The following is an 11,959-nucleotide window of genomic DNA, read 5'->3' as shown; positions in this document are numbered from 1 at the left end:
ATCCACTCAGTGATTACAACTATAGGGGCATACAGGTCACTAGTTTACTTCCTTGGTAGTCTCGCTCAGTCCTAAAACGACTCATATTCTGGGACAGGGGGAGTAGATGTCAATCCATGCTAGCTAAGTTGGTGCCTTTGGAATTTCTGAAAGTACCGATAACTCTAGAAAGTTACTGCGCTGCTATGTTTCTACGGCTCCTTGAAAATAATTAGAGGCCTACAATTTTTGGTCTATTAAAATATGGTCCAATTACGCAAACTAGCTCAAAAATGATGATGTGCGTACGCGTGGCAACGGGGCACGCTGTTTTAGTACCTCTTTGGAACATGTGATTCGAGCGAGAGAACTTGATAACATTTTTTAGGACGATAAGTCTGGAACGTAATCCATGATCACATGACATAAATTATTAGAAAAATGAAATAATTCAAATAAAAAGATAAAAGATGTCGCGTAGGCCAACAAAACCAGCTTGCAAGTACTGTAGAGTGTTTTTTTTCATGCTATGCTGTAGAGCTCCCGAAGAAAATTAATCTTAGGCTTTGTTCAGTTCACTCAAAAAACCAAAAATCTTTTTATATTTATTGTCACATCAAATCTTACGGCATATATATAGAGCATTAAATATAAACGAAAACAAAAACTAATTGTACAGTTTACCTATTTTAAGTCTATTTTAAGTCTAGTTAGTCTATGTTTAGAGAATAATTGTTGGGAGCTTAGTATCTCGAAATAAAAATTTTTGAGAGCTGAACAAGGCCTTAGCTGTAAAAAGGCCACGACAGCTAAAGCCCACCAATGCAGTAGCCCACGTTGCAGCCGGAACATATACACGCACGGAGGGAACGGAAGCGCCGCCGCCGCCGCCGCCGCAGTTTCGCACGCGCAGATGGAGGCTGGGCTGCCGCCTGAATCGCCGCCGGCAAAGACGCAAACTGCTCCCTCCTCACTAGGTTCTCTTCTCTTGATTCGTCATCTATCTCCTTCCTCCTACTTGATACGGCCTATGGGGACACAGTAACGACGGCAATGAAGATGGCAAGCAGGCCAGGCCGCATCGACAGAGAGGAGGCGTGGTAAGCTCTAGCATATATTATAAGGAAAAATAAATAAAACCGTGAGATGTGGCTGAGTAATATAGAGTCCTACACAGACACAACCAAACACCTGGTACCCTATAAATAACTTCTCTTATTTTTTTTTTTCACTATTATTATCACGTATATAGATTAGTTTCTAACTTTCCTGTAGGCCATCTTTTTTCACGATATACAAACAATTGCTTTGAGATACCCTTTTGCTGCTTTGCTCTGGTGGTAGTTCCTGCGCAAGCAGTGCGGGGAGTTCCTGCAATTCCAAATCGTACGTGAACATAATTTCTTCTTTTTTTTCTATATATATTATGAAGGCTCATTGCTCATTGATTCTTTCTTGCCGGCAGCAAAGGAAGAAAAGCTTCTACGATCTACTCGCTATAGAGACGATGTACACAAGTCCCGCTCGTCCGCCGAAATTGTTCGTCGTTCCCTTCTCCCACCAAAAACGTTAAACCTGGCACCGGCAACCTACCCAAAAACCCTATCTGGGGCGACCCAAAATCTGCAACTGCGCTCCTCCTTCCCCCCGTCCACCAGCCATTCTCCTCCCGCGGTCCCACTTCATCGCCTTCACCGTGCGAGGCTGCTGTCGGCGGCAGCCGGTGATGCTGCCGTTTCAGATGATGGTCTGCAACTCCAAGACGGAAATAAAGTCACAAAAGGTTACTTCTGTTATATAAAGTTGGTCTACTGTTTGTTTCATCGTACCAGCTTTTGTGTAAAAGAAAAACAGAGGGATCGGGCTTATTTTTCATAGACGATTGGTACGTACAGGTGGTGGTGGGAACATGGTTACTGCCACAAAGAAGGGTGCTGCTGTGCTGGATCAACACATTCCTGACCACATAAAACAGGCCTATCATGTCTTGCAAGTGGTGTGTGGATTCATTCATTTTTTACCTCTTATATTTCCTTGTACCTTTGTTTACCTTTGAATGGTATGGGTGTGTATGCATTTCAATTTCAACCATGCTCTATTTAGTTCCTACCTTTCATGCACAATACTTACATTTAAATTTAGAGCAAAACATCACCCCCGCCGGAAGAAATACCAAAATAGGTATCAGTTTGAACTTATGCCAAAGCCAATATTCATTAAATGCCTGCTTCATTCCCTCATGCACATTCCGATTATCATTAGGTGGACTAGTTATATATCTCACCACCTGAAAGGCTATTAGAATAGAACTTGTGATGGAATCTGTAATTCCAGCGTTTTTTTCCCCTTTGTTTCAGTTTTTTTATATTACAGTTTGCATGTTTTTCTACAGGGTGATCAGATCTATGATGCCACCTTGAACCAGACTAATGTGGGTAACAACAACAATAAGTTCTATATCATCCAGGCTTTAGGTTTGTCCTGCAAATCAATGTTTCTGCAAATGCCTTTCTTCACTCCATTTGACATTGATCTGGTATTAATCGGTGCCTATTAACTGTAGAATCTGATGCTGGTGAACACTTCATGGTTTACCATAGATGGGGTAGAGTAGGAGCAGGAGTCCAAGATAAGCTACTTCCCTTTCAAACACGAGGCCGAGCAATCTATGAATTTAAGAGGAAGTTTCAGGAAAAAACTAGTAACCTTTGGTCTAACCGCAAAAATTTTAAACCTTATGCAAATAAATACACTTGGCTTGAAACGGACTACGGTGAAACTGAGAAGGAAACCGTAAGCTTCTATTTACATCTGGTTTTCAGTTTAGTGCCTGTCCTGGGTTTAATCATTTGTTCTTATTATTTGTCCTAGAACAAGACTGAGAAGAAAGGCTCCATTACTAATCGGATAAAAGAGACACAGCTAGAAACTCGAACTGCACAATTCATATCCCTGATTTGCGATATTAGCATGATGAAGCAGCAAATGGTGGAAATAGGTAAGTTGCTGTGTAGTTGTTCTTCGCACAGGTTTTAAGATCATAATTCATATTATAAGCTTTCATATCTGCAACTACTAGCTTTCTTCATATACTATATGATGAACACTGCCACCCTCTTAATGAAATAACATGTCAACGGACATGTTCTCGAAAAATGAACACTGCCACAAAATCTTTAATGATGTGTGGACACCTTTTTTTTGTCCGACAATAAAGGAGACCCCTAACTTTGGTAGTTTTATTATATAATACATGAAAAACTGTACAAAAACTAGCCCGAAGAACAGAGAAAGCTAGGTGTTGTATAGATAGAAAGAACAATTAGGCGAGACTATCTAGCCAAGCCATGACTAATAAGACTCTAGAAGTATCTCCCATTCTATGGGTCTGAAGGAGCACATCATCAGATCTAGCCGTTCTTCCAAGAAGATAAAATGGACTGCTCATTATCAAATATTTACCACTGTGTTGCTTCCAAATATCCCAAGGTACCATGATGAAAATTTCCATGGAGTGTTGGAAATTATGTTTTGATTGATCCACCATGTCAAAGAAAGGAATGGACAGATCCCCAAGCGATTTGCCAACTTGCTTTACTGAACTTGCATCCAAAGAAATGATGCAGTGCAGTTTCTTCAGTGGGGATGTGAATGCAGTTATAGTTGTTTCCTCTGATCTTATGGTTCTTCCTTTTGAGAATGTTTTTAGTATTCAATCAATCCATTATTAGGACGCTGAGAATACCTTAAGCTTGTTGCTGCATTTTGACTTCCATGTCCAGGTGATGGAAAGTTTTGAAATAGATGTAGATAGTTCTTTTTCCTCGAACAAACAGGAGAGCTAAGCATAATTTCATTAAGAAAGAAAGAGTTACAGCCGGTGCGCGTGCGCGCACACACCAATTACCCCCACACTAGTTACTGCAGAGATATAAAGGCAACCAGAAAGAAACTACCCAAGGGATAGGTTCAGCTGTTTGCAGCGCCCTGAACAACAGTTATTGGAGTCCTCTTTCTCTAGACGAGCACCATGGAGAGCACTCATTTGCAATTGTTTGTAGCTCTTGGATCCTCTTGCTCCAGCCTAGCACCATAGAAAGCACTCATTTGCATTGGCTTGTAGGACCCACCCTGACCCTTGGTCTTGCGCCATTGAAGATTCAATCATTTTGGCATTTCCAAACTTCTCAATCCACTAAGATAATGAGAAAATTAAGCCCTTTGTCGTTACACACTGTTACACTTAAATTTCAGGGGAAAAAACTGAAAGTAAAATAAGGCAGGGAAAATAGTTATCTCTCATCCATTCAAATAATGGAGTTGAACTGGAAAAAATGAAATAATCATAAGCTCTATAAAAAACTCAATCTGCAGGAATAAAACAACCCCGGCCATTTTACCAAGAAGAAGACCTTCTCACTTAGGTCGAGAAAACTGGAACCTTGCCTCACGCATACAGTGGCACTGTCTTTTTTTTCTCGAACACGCAGGAGAGCTGTGTATCATTGTATTAAAAGAAGAAAGAGGAGTCATACATAGACCTGCACACACACACACACACACACACACACACACACAAACACACCCACACACATCTCTACGCCAACCCTGATCACTAAGACTTAATCATCAGATTCTAAGGAAACATCGACCGAGCGGGCTAAAGAACTAGGAGCCCCAAGCCGTGAGCAAGGAGAGACCCTTTGCTCCTGCCAAGATACAGTGGCACTGTCATAGCTTATGTGAGATTGATTACGATCGGTGCCAGATCTTAGACCTGTGCTTTGGCGTAGGACAAAGAGGGGATTTTTTTTAACCTCAGCCTGAAATGCGCCCCCGCGGAGAGTCAAACCCAGGACTTAAGGAGTGCTACTAAAGTGACCTAACCAACTCAGCTAGAGGGCTTTTCACACTTATCATAAGCTCTATCTTGTCCAAGTTTGTATTTGATTATGTTGATGAAACTTGATAAGCATATTCATGTTGAATCAGCATTTTCTAATTCATCTTCCTTATTAATCAACTAGGTTATAATGCTGATAAACTTCCCCTTGGAAAGCTAAGCAAATCTACAATACTGAAGGTGAGTTATGTTGATGTTTTTAATCAGGATTCACTTAACCATAGAAGCTTGAATAGGTTGTATTTTCAAAATGACATGCAAATAACTTTATATATACCATACACATGAAAGTTTCTACGAAATTAACTTTCAGCATTGCATGCATTAAAATTTTAGGCATTCTTCTAATATATTTTCCCTCTGTTTCGATGATACATTTCATAACTTTCCACAGGGTTATGATGTCCTGAAAAGGATATCCAATGTTATTTCAATGGCAGACAAGGGACAGCTTGAGCAATTGACTGGGTATAACCAATAAGTTTCTTTTATTTGGTAGAAGTATAAAATATGACTAGAATATATTGCCAGGTTGACATTCTATTCAACATATTTAGTTTTTTCACCATACTTTTTATTTTTATAAAGCCTGAAATTTAACATTTCGTTCTTCAAATGTTGTAAATATGGACATTCTTTAATAGAAGTCAGTAACAATCAATTAATGACAAAAACGAAAGAGTACCTATTGCACTTATGGCTTTTGGATTGTAATGATAATGATTGTGAATCTCAAAGTATCTACTATTCTTATGGAAACATCAAATTTTCTTCACTAAAACTGATGACAGCTGTGCTATGCTTGAAATCTTCCACAACCAAATATACAATAGTTGATCCTGCTTATTGCAGTAGCCCATCAAATGTTATAGCTATGTGTATTTATTAAGATTTAATTTCCTTATGTTGTCTGGTTTCAGGGAATTCTACACCGTGATTCCACATGACTTTGGTTTCAGAAAGATGAGTGAGTCTCGAACTTTCTAGTTTAGTGAAGTTACACATTATATTTATATCCAGCTCTGTTGGGTTTTTCTTTTAGTTTATTAGCACTTGACCTTCCAACAAATACCATCTTACAGGTGAATTTATTATCGACACTCCTGAGATACTAAAAGCTAAGCTGGAAATGGTAATAAACTAGGGTATTCTACTTATTTCTAGCATGACACTAATTTGGGTATGAAACCTTGATTATTTTGAAGCAAGACACTCTTTGATTCATTAGTGTATCAAATATCCTAAATTTATGTTAAGCCATAATTTCTAGTGCCGTCTTGTGTAATGATGTAAACTACCTGTGTTTCTTATTTGAGCTCAATTAGAATGGCTGAATGGACTGAAGTTTCATATTCACATTGCTCTTTAAGAGAAATTCAGTCATGTCACCTATTTTTATGTGTGCAACATACGACTGAAGTATCTCCTGCACTATATAGTGTCACTTATGATCCATATTTATTCAGAATCTACTAACATTGTTATGTTACAATTTTCTAGGTTGAAGCACTAGGTGAGATTGAGATTGCAACCAAGCTTTTAGAGGATGATTCAAGTGACCAGGTATGTCATCACTTACATAATCAGTCAAATTTTTATGCGTAAAGATGCCAATCTCCCAGTAACCTTTAACTATAATAAACAGCAAAGGGAGAGATAGGGAGGGAGGTGTTTTGGGTGTCTTGTAACATTTTCTTTGTTCTGCTTAATGCGACTATTGTCACTATTCTCTCCTGCATAAAAGGTCAACAGATTTGGAACTTATTTGAATTCAAACCGAAAGTTGCTTTATTCTGAGAGTTATGCCAAAATTTTGCAAAATGGACTCTAATTCTGAAATGAAATTCTCACTTGTTGCTTTTAGTTGAAGGTATGTTGGAACATAATCGTAACATGCCTTGAAATGTAGGATGATCTGCTATATGCTCGATACAAGCAACTTCGTTGTGACTTCACACCTCTTGAAGCTGATTCAGAAGAATACTCTATGGTAATTTTCCACCAACTATCATTATAAATTGTGTGGACGTTCACCATCTGTAGTTCGGTGCATAATGATAGTAATCATAATTGTTTTTTGTAACCTTCTGCAAAAAGGGAATAACTTTACGTTTCTAGCTAATATAAAAAATGGCATTTTTTATGAGCACCAAATTTACATGGAATTGGTGGAATGTGTTTTATCCTTGTCATCCTATCTTTAGTAAATAGATTATCTCAAAGGTTTCTGATTGTTTATTACAAAAATATCTGCTAACCAGATAAAAACATATTTGATGAACACCCATGAAGAAACACACTCGGGCTATACTGTGGACATTGTGCAAATATTTAAGATGTCACGGCATGGTGAAACAGAGCGGTTTCAAAAGGTGAGGAACTGAGGATATTTCTAATCTATCTGCACAACCTAAAAGAACAGACTAGTGTCAAATGACAATTTTTAAAAACTTTTGTGCAGTTTGCTAGTACAGGAAATAGGATGCTTTTGTGGCATGGTTCTCGGTTGAGCAACTGGGCAGGGATCCTTTCTCAGGGTAATTCGTGTTATCTTGAACTACTTCTATTATTACTACTCATATAACAGATGGCTTTACTTGGATTAATAATTCATGGGTCATTGCCTATTCCCTCAGTTCCAAATAACTATGTATCTAGAAAAGCCAAAATGTCTTATAATTTGGAACAGAGGGAGTACCATTTACTCGACCTGCAGTTCTCAAAAAGCCATGTTATTATCAATGCATTTGCAGAAATATCAATGTTATCTCTATCTGCATGAGCTTTTGTTTCAATTTCATGTGAATTTGCCTGCTACTTTACTTCACAGTAGTAACCTATTCATATTCAATTTTTTGTTAGTGTGGTAAGTGGAGAGATTTATAGATTCCTACAAAAAAAAAGCCACATTCAGATGTGCTATATGTTACGCTCTTCAAAAGTTGGACACTATATTGGTGAATTCTGATTCTGGTGACACTACCCCCCAGGTCTGCGAATTGCTCCCCCTGAAGCACTGTTCGGCAAGGGTGTTCACTTTGCTGATATGTTTTCAAAAAGTGCAAACTACTGCTGCGCTTCAAAAGCATCTAGATCTGGAGTCCTGCTTCTATGTGAGGTCTGATTTGTCATACTTACCTCTGAGCTATGCTCATGCATGTTTATCAACCTCAGAACTCAGATTGTGATCTGTTGGTCTCTTCGTTACACTCCTTTGTCATATAGAGTTGTGCCCAATTATTTTGTTTGCAAGGCATTTGCTGAGTTCAGCTGTGTTGATAATGCCTATTTAACTTTAATCTCCCAGGTTGCATTGGGCGATATGAATGAGCTACTAAATGGAGATTACAATGCTAATAACCTACCCAAGGGAAAGCTAAGGTCAATTACTGATACAGTATCTTTTAGTTATAGCACTATTTTTTCCTAAATGGTCTAGTATTTTTGTTTCTTGATGCCAATTCCTGATGTAAATTCAATACATACATATAATAATTCAAGACTGGGACAGAATTTTGGTGCTCCATTAAGTCCATAAATCCAGTGTCAATTGAGACCATACTAGCCGCTCTCATCTGCTTCCTTGCAACATTGCATAATAAAATAGTCATTAATTGGACATTCTTAGATGAAATTATTGCATTTACTACTCCCTCCATTTAAAGTATAGGGAGCACTAATTAGAATTTTAAAAAGTCAAATATAGTAAGTTTACACACACACAAGATTCATCATGAATTATATTTGTATTTTGCATGCCTTTTAGTAAGACGTCTGTTTCTAGTGTTTCATAATATATATAAGAGAAATTAATACTACTTCCGTCCTAAAAAAATACAATTATAGGTTTGGGATTTTTTTAACTTTGATAAGTTTATAATAGATAATATCAATATTTAAATATGTTTATTATGAAAATATTTTATAATTAATCTAATGATACTTATTCGGCATCATAAATATTAGTATTTATTGTATAAATTTGGTTAAACTTGAATTTGAGACAGTGAGTATTAAAGTATACGCTTTCTCAAATCCTAGTAGACCCTGTAAAATGAAAGAAATGGAGGGAGTGAACAAACGTCTGATTGCAGTTGTCTAAACCGATATCCAACTTAGGCAATTTTTCATTAAGAGGAAATAAAGAAAATAGGCACTTAAATTAGCCAAGAGGGGACTTGAACCTGGACTATTGTGTCCAGGTTCACATCTCTAATCTGATCAGCTGAGCTAGGCTCACTTTCTTGGTTGTGATTGTCTTTGGTGAAGCACAAAAAGAGTTGGTCAAATGACGCCTGACCTAACAACGTCTAGGACCACTGATGATGGTGTGCTTGTTCCACTTGGGAAACCTACTAAACACGAATCGTCCAAAACGGTACGTGCGCTTCAACGCAGCATCTTCACAAATTGCATTGTTTTTCAAATGCGAGTCCCGTGTGGGGCTCAAACACTTTATTTGAGAAACAACACTGTTGTCTGGTTGCAGGCTTGCTTGCGTTACAACGACTACATAGTGTATAATGTAGATCAGATAAAAATGCGGTATGCCCTCCATGTCACCTTCAACTTCAAGAGATGCTAGATTCTGTTGCAACAAGCTGAAGACGTTGCTAAGATCCATTGGCGGAACGGAACACATGAACATTCACCCAAGATGTCATCCTCTTTTTTCTGAGCATATTAGCTAGGTAGCCTTTGACATTTTGGTGTGATTCCAAAGCTTGTAGCAGCTTCTTGATGGCTGTTGCTCAGTGCATCCGTTTATCGGCATATTTGATCTGCTTATTAATAAGTTTTATAAAAGCTATGTTGGGTATAACACTAATGTCAGGATCCAATAAGAACTGGAACCTAATCTACTCAAATTAGGCCTTATTTAGTTCCCACCTAAAAAGCTTTCAATCATCCCATTAAATGTTTGAACACATAATAAATTAATTGCACAATTTGGTTAGAAATTGCGAGATGAATCTTTAAAGCCTATGATTAGCCTTAAGTGCTACAGTAATCTACATGTGCTAATGACGGATTGATTAGGCCTATGGAAAAAAATAGCCCGCTATTTTTGCCGCTATAGCCTGAAATAGCTTGAAAAAAATTATGTCACTATTTGCGTTCATGCACAATTTTGCCGCTAAAGTACGCTAATTACGGTTTATAAAACGCTAAACACCTTGGCCTTAGCTCGCTATTTAAAACATGGATTAGGCCTAATAAATTCGTCTCGCAGTTTCTAGGTGAATTATGTAATTAATTTTTTTATTAATATTCGAATACCTCTTCTGACATCCTACGAAACATCTGATGTGACATCCAAAAAATTTTCAATCCCCAACTAAACAAGGCCTAATTTGCGGTTTTTTAAACTTAATTAGTTCATGATTTGGCACTAATTGTTATAGTTACAAATATGTTTACCTATTAAATTTTAGTCCCTTCAACCAACACTCCCTAATGAAATGCAACTAAGAAAAGGTGATAGAGTTCAATCTTGACTTCTTCCGCACAGGAACATAGTTGTCGGCGTCAGGACTCGGGTCCAGGCACTAACATGTAACAACTCTGCGTGCCCCTTAACCCGGATAGTGATGCAAGAAGAACACAGAGGATTTATACTGGTTCGGGCCAACGATGCCCTATGTCCAGTGAGGGGGTCGGATCCTGTATTATCTTGCACCCGAGAGTACTTGTAGTAGGGGTATACAAGCTAACTGCAAGAGAGGGGGATGTGTCCGAGGTCTCGGTTTAGTGAATGTCTGTATGAGTGAGGTGTTGTTGGCTATGTTGAACCTGAGTTCAGGATTGTCTTGGTCGTGTCCCTCAACGGGGTGCCCTGCCTCCCCTTTTATAGCCACAAGGAGGGGCAGGGCTTTATATGTGTAAGTATAGTGTCGGGACTGTAGACACTAGTCATGGCGTCCTTAAGGTAGGGGCTTCGGCGTCGCCGTTCCTGTTGATCACGTCACCAAGCCCTGTTCTGGGTCATGGCGGTCTCTTCTGAGGCCTCGTCGTCTCTCCTTTGCTGAGGAATAGTGACCACCTGTCCATGGCAACAGTAGCGTGAGTTAACATTTCTCATCCCTTCCTCTGTCGAGCCGTACCCACAGTGATGCAGGTAAGGCGCAACAGGGACGGGAGTTGTTGAAATAGTGAGGGTCATTTCCTGTCGCAGCATGGGTGGAGGCATGATCTGCGTCACATCATGATCTATGTCGTGCGTGAGAAGCCTGGTGCCGAGGCTGGGGCTTGGGCGAGTCGTTGATTGCGCTCGAGGCCGGGGCTCGGGTGAGTCGTTGATTGCGCTTGAGGCCAGGGCTCGGAGGAATCACTACTTGCGCTCGAGGCCAGGGCTCGGGCGAGTCGCTACTTGTGCTCGAGGCCGGGGCTCGGGCGAGTCGCTACTTGCGCTTGAGGTCGGGGCTCTAGCGAGTCATTGATTGCTTATGTTGAGGGGAAGTGAGTACCTGTAGATCTGAGTCCTTCTTTTGCCGCTTTTTTCCCTCTTGGTTAGGGTATGGTACCCGATCATAGCCCTGCAGTTTCGGCATGCGGCTAAGGCCTTGTTTAGTTCTATTTTTTTTTTGCAAAATAGACACTGTAGTAATTTTGTTTGTACTTGACAAATATTATCCAATTATAGATTAACTAGGCTTGAAAGATTCGTCTCACAAATTACTGGTAAACTGTGTAATTAGTTATTTATTTTATCTATATTTAATACATCGTGCATATACCGCAAGATTCGATGTGACAGGGAATTACAAAAAAATTGCAAATTTTTTTAACTAAACTTTGGCCTTGTTTAGTTCCAAAAAATTTTGGGAAATCGACACTGTAGCACTTTCATTTGTATTTTACAAATATTGTCCAATTATGGACTAACTAGAATCAAAAGATTCGTCTCATCGATTCCGACCAAACTGTGCAATTAGTTTTTATTTTCGTCTATATTTAATATTTAATGCATGCGTCTAAAAATTCGATGTGACGGAGAAATTTTTTGCAAACTAAACAAGGCCTAACTTTACGACGGCACACAGTTTTTTAATAGTTGATTCCTCGACGCATAATGTT

At 38.9% G+C, this 11,959-nt stretch overlaps 1 protein-coding gene across 4 annotated transcripts; it reads left to right on the top strand.

Annotated features, from left to right (window-relative positions):
* LOC8075336 (poly [ADP-ribose] polymerase 2) lies at positions 808-9,704 on the top strand. 4 transcript variants are annotated; one of them, XM_021457975.1, is made up of 19 exons: positions 808-1,079; positions 1,255-1,365; positions 1,445-1,762; positions 1,875-1,975; positions 2,372-2,453; positions 2,543-2,772; positions 2,851-2,977; positions 5,007-5,062; positions 5,277-5,350; positions 5,803-5,849; positions 5,965-6,014; positions 6,383-6,445; positions 6,792-6,872; positions 7,144-7,254; positions 7,344-7,419; positions 7,873-8,000; positions 8,190-8,263; positions 9,152-9,260; positions 9,372-9,704. In XM_021457975.1, exons 4-19 carry the CDS (start codon positions 1,889-1,891, stop codon positions 9,465-9,467), a joined length of 1,491 nt encoding a protein of 496 aa, XP_021313650.1. In that variant the 5' UTR covers positions 808-1,079; positions 1,255-1,365; positions 1,445-1,762; positions 1,875-1,888; the 3' UTR covers positions 9,468-9,704. The 4 variants fall into 4 exon arrangements, with proteins under 4 accessions (XP_021313650.1, XP_021313649.1, XP_021313651.1 ...); XM_021457974.1 differs by having other exon boundaries at positions 808-1,173; positions 9,372-9,670; XM_021457976.1 differs by lacking the exon at positions 1,255-1,365 and having other exon boundaries at positions 9,372-9,670.

This window comes from Sorghum bicolor, chromosome 3 (assembly GCF_000003195.3).
Source record: "Sorghum bicolor cultivar BTx623 chromosome 3, Sorghum_bicolor_NCBIv3, whole genome shotgun sequence".
NCBI lineage: Eukaryota > Viridiplantae > Streptophyta > Magnoliopsida > Poales > Poaceae > Sorghum > Sorghum bicolor.
The sequence above is the reverse complement of the archived record's forward strand: the minus strand, read 5'-3'. Positions and strand labels throughout refer to the sequence as shown.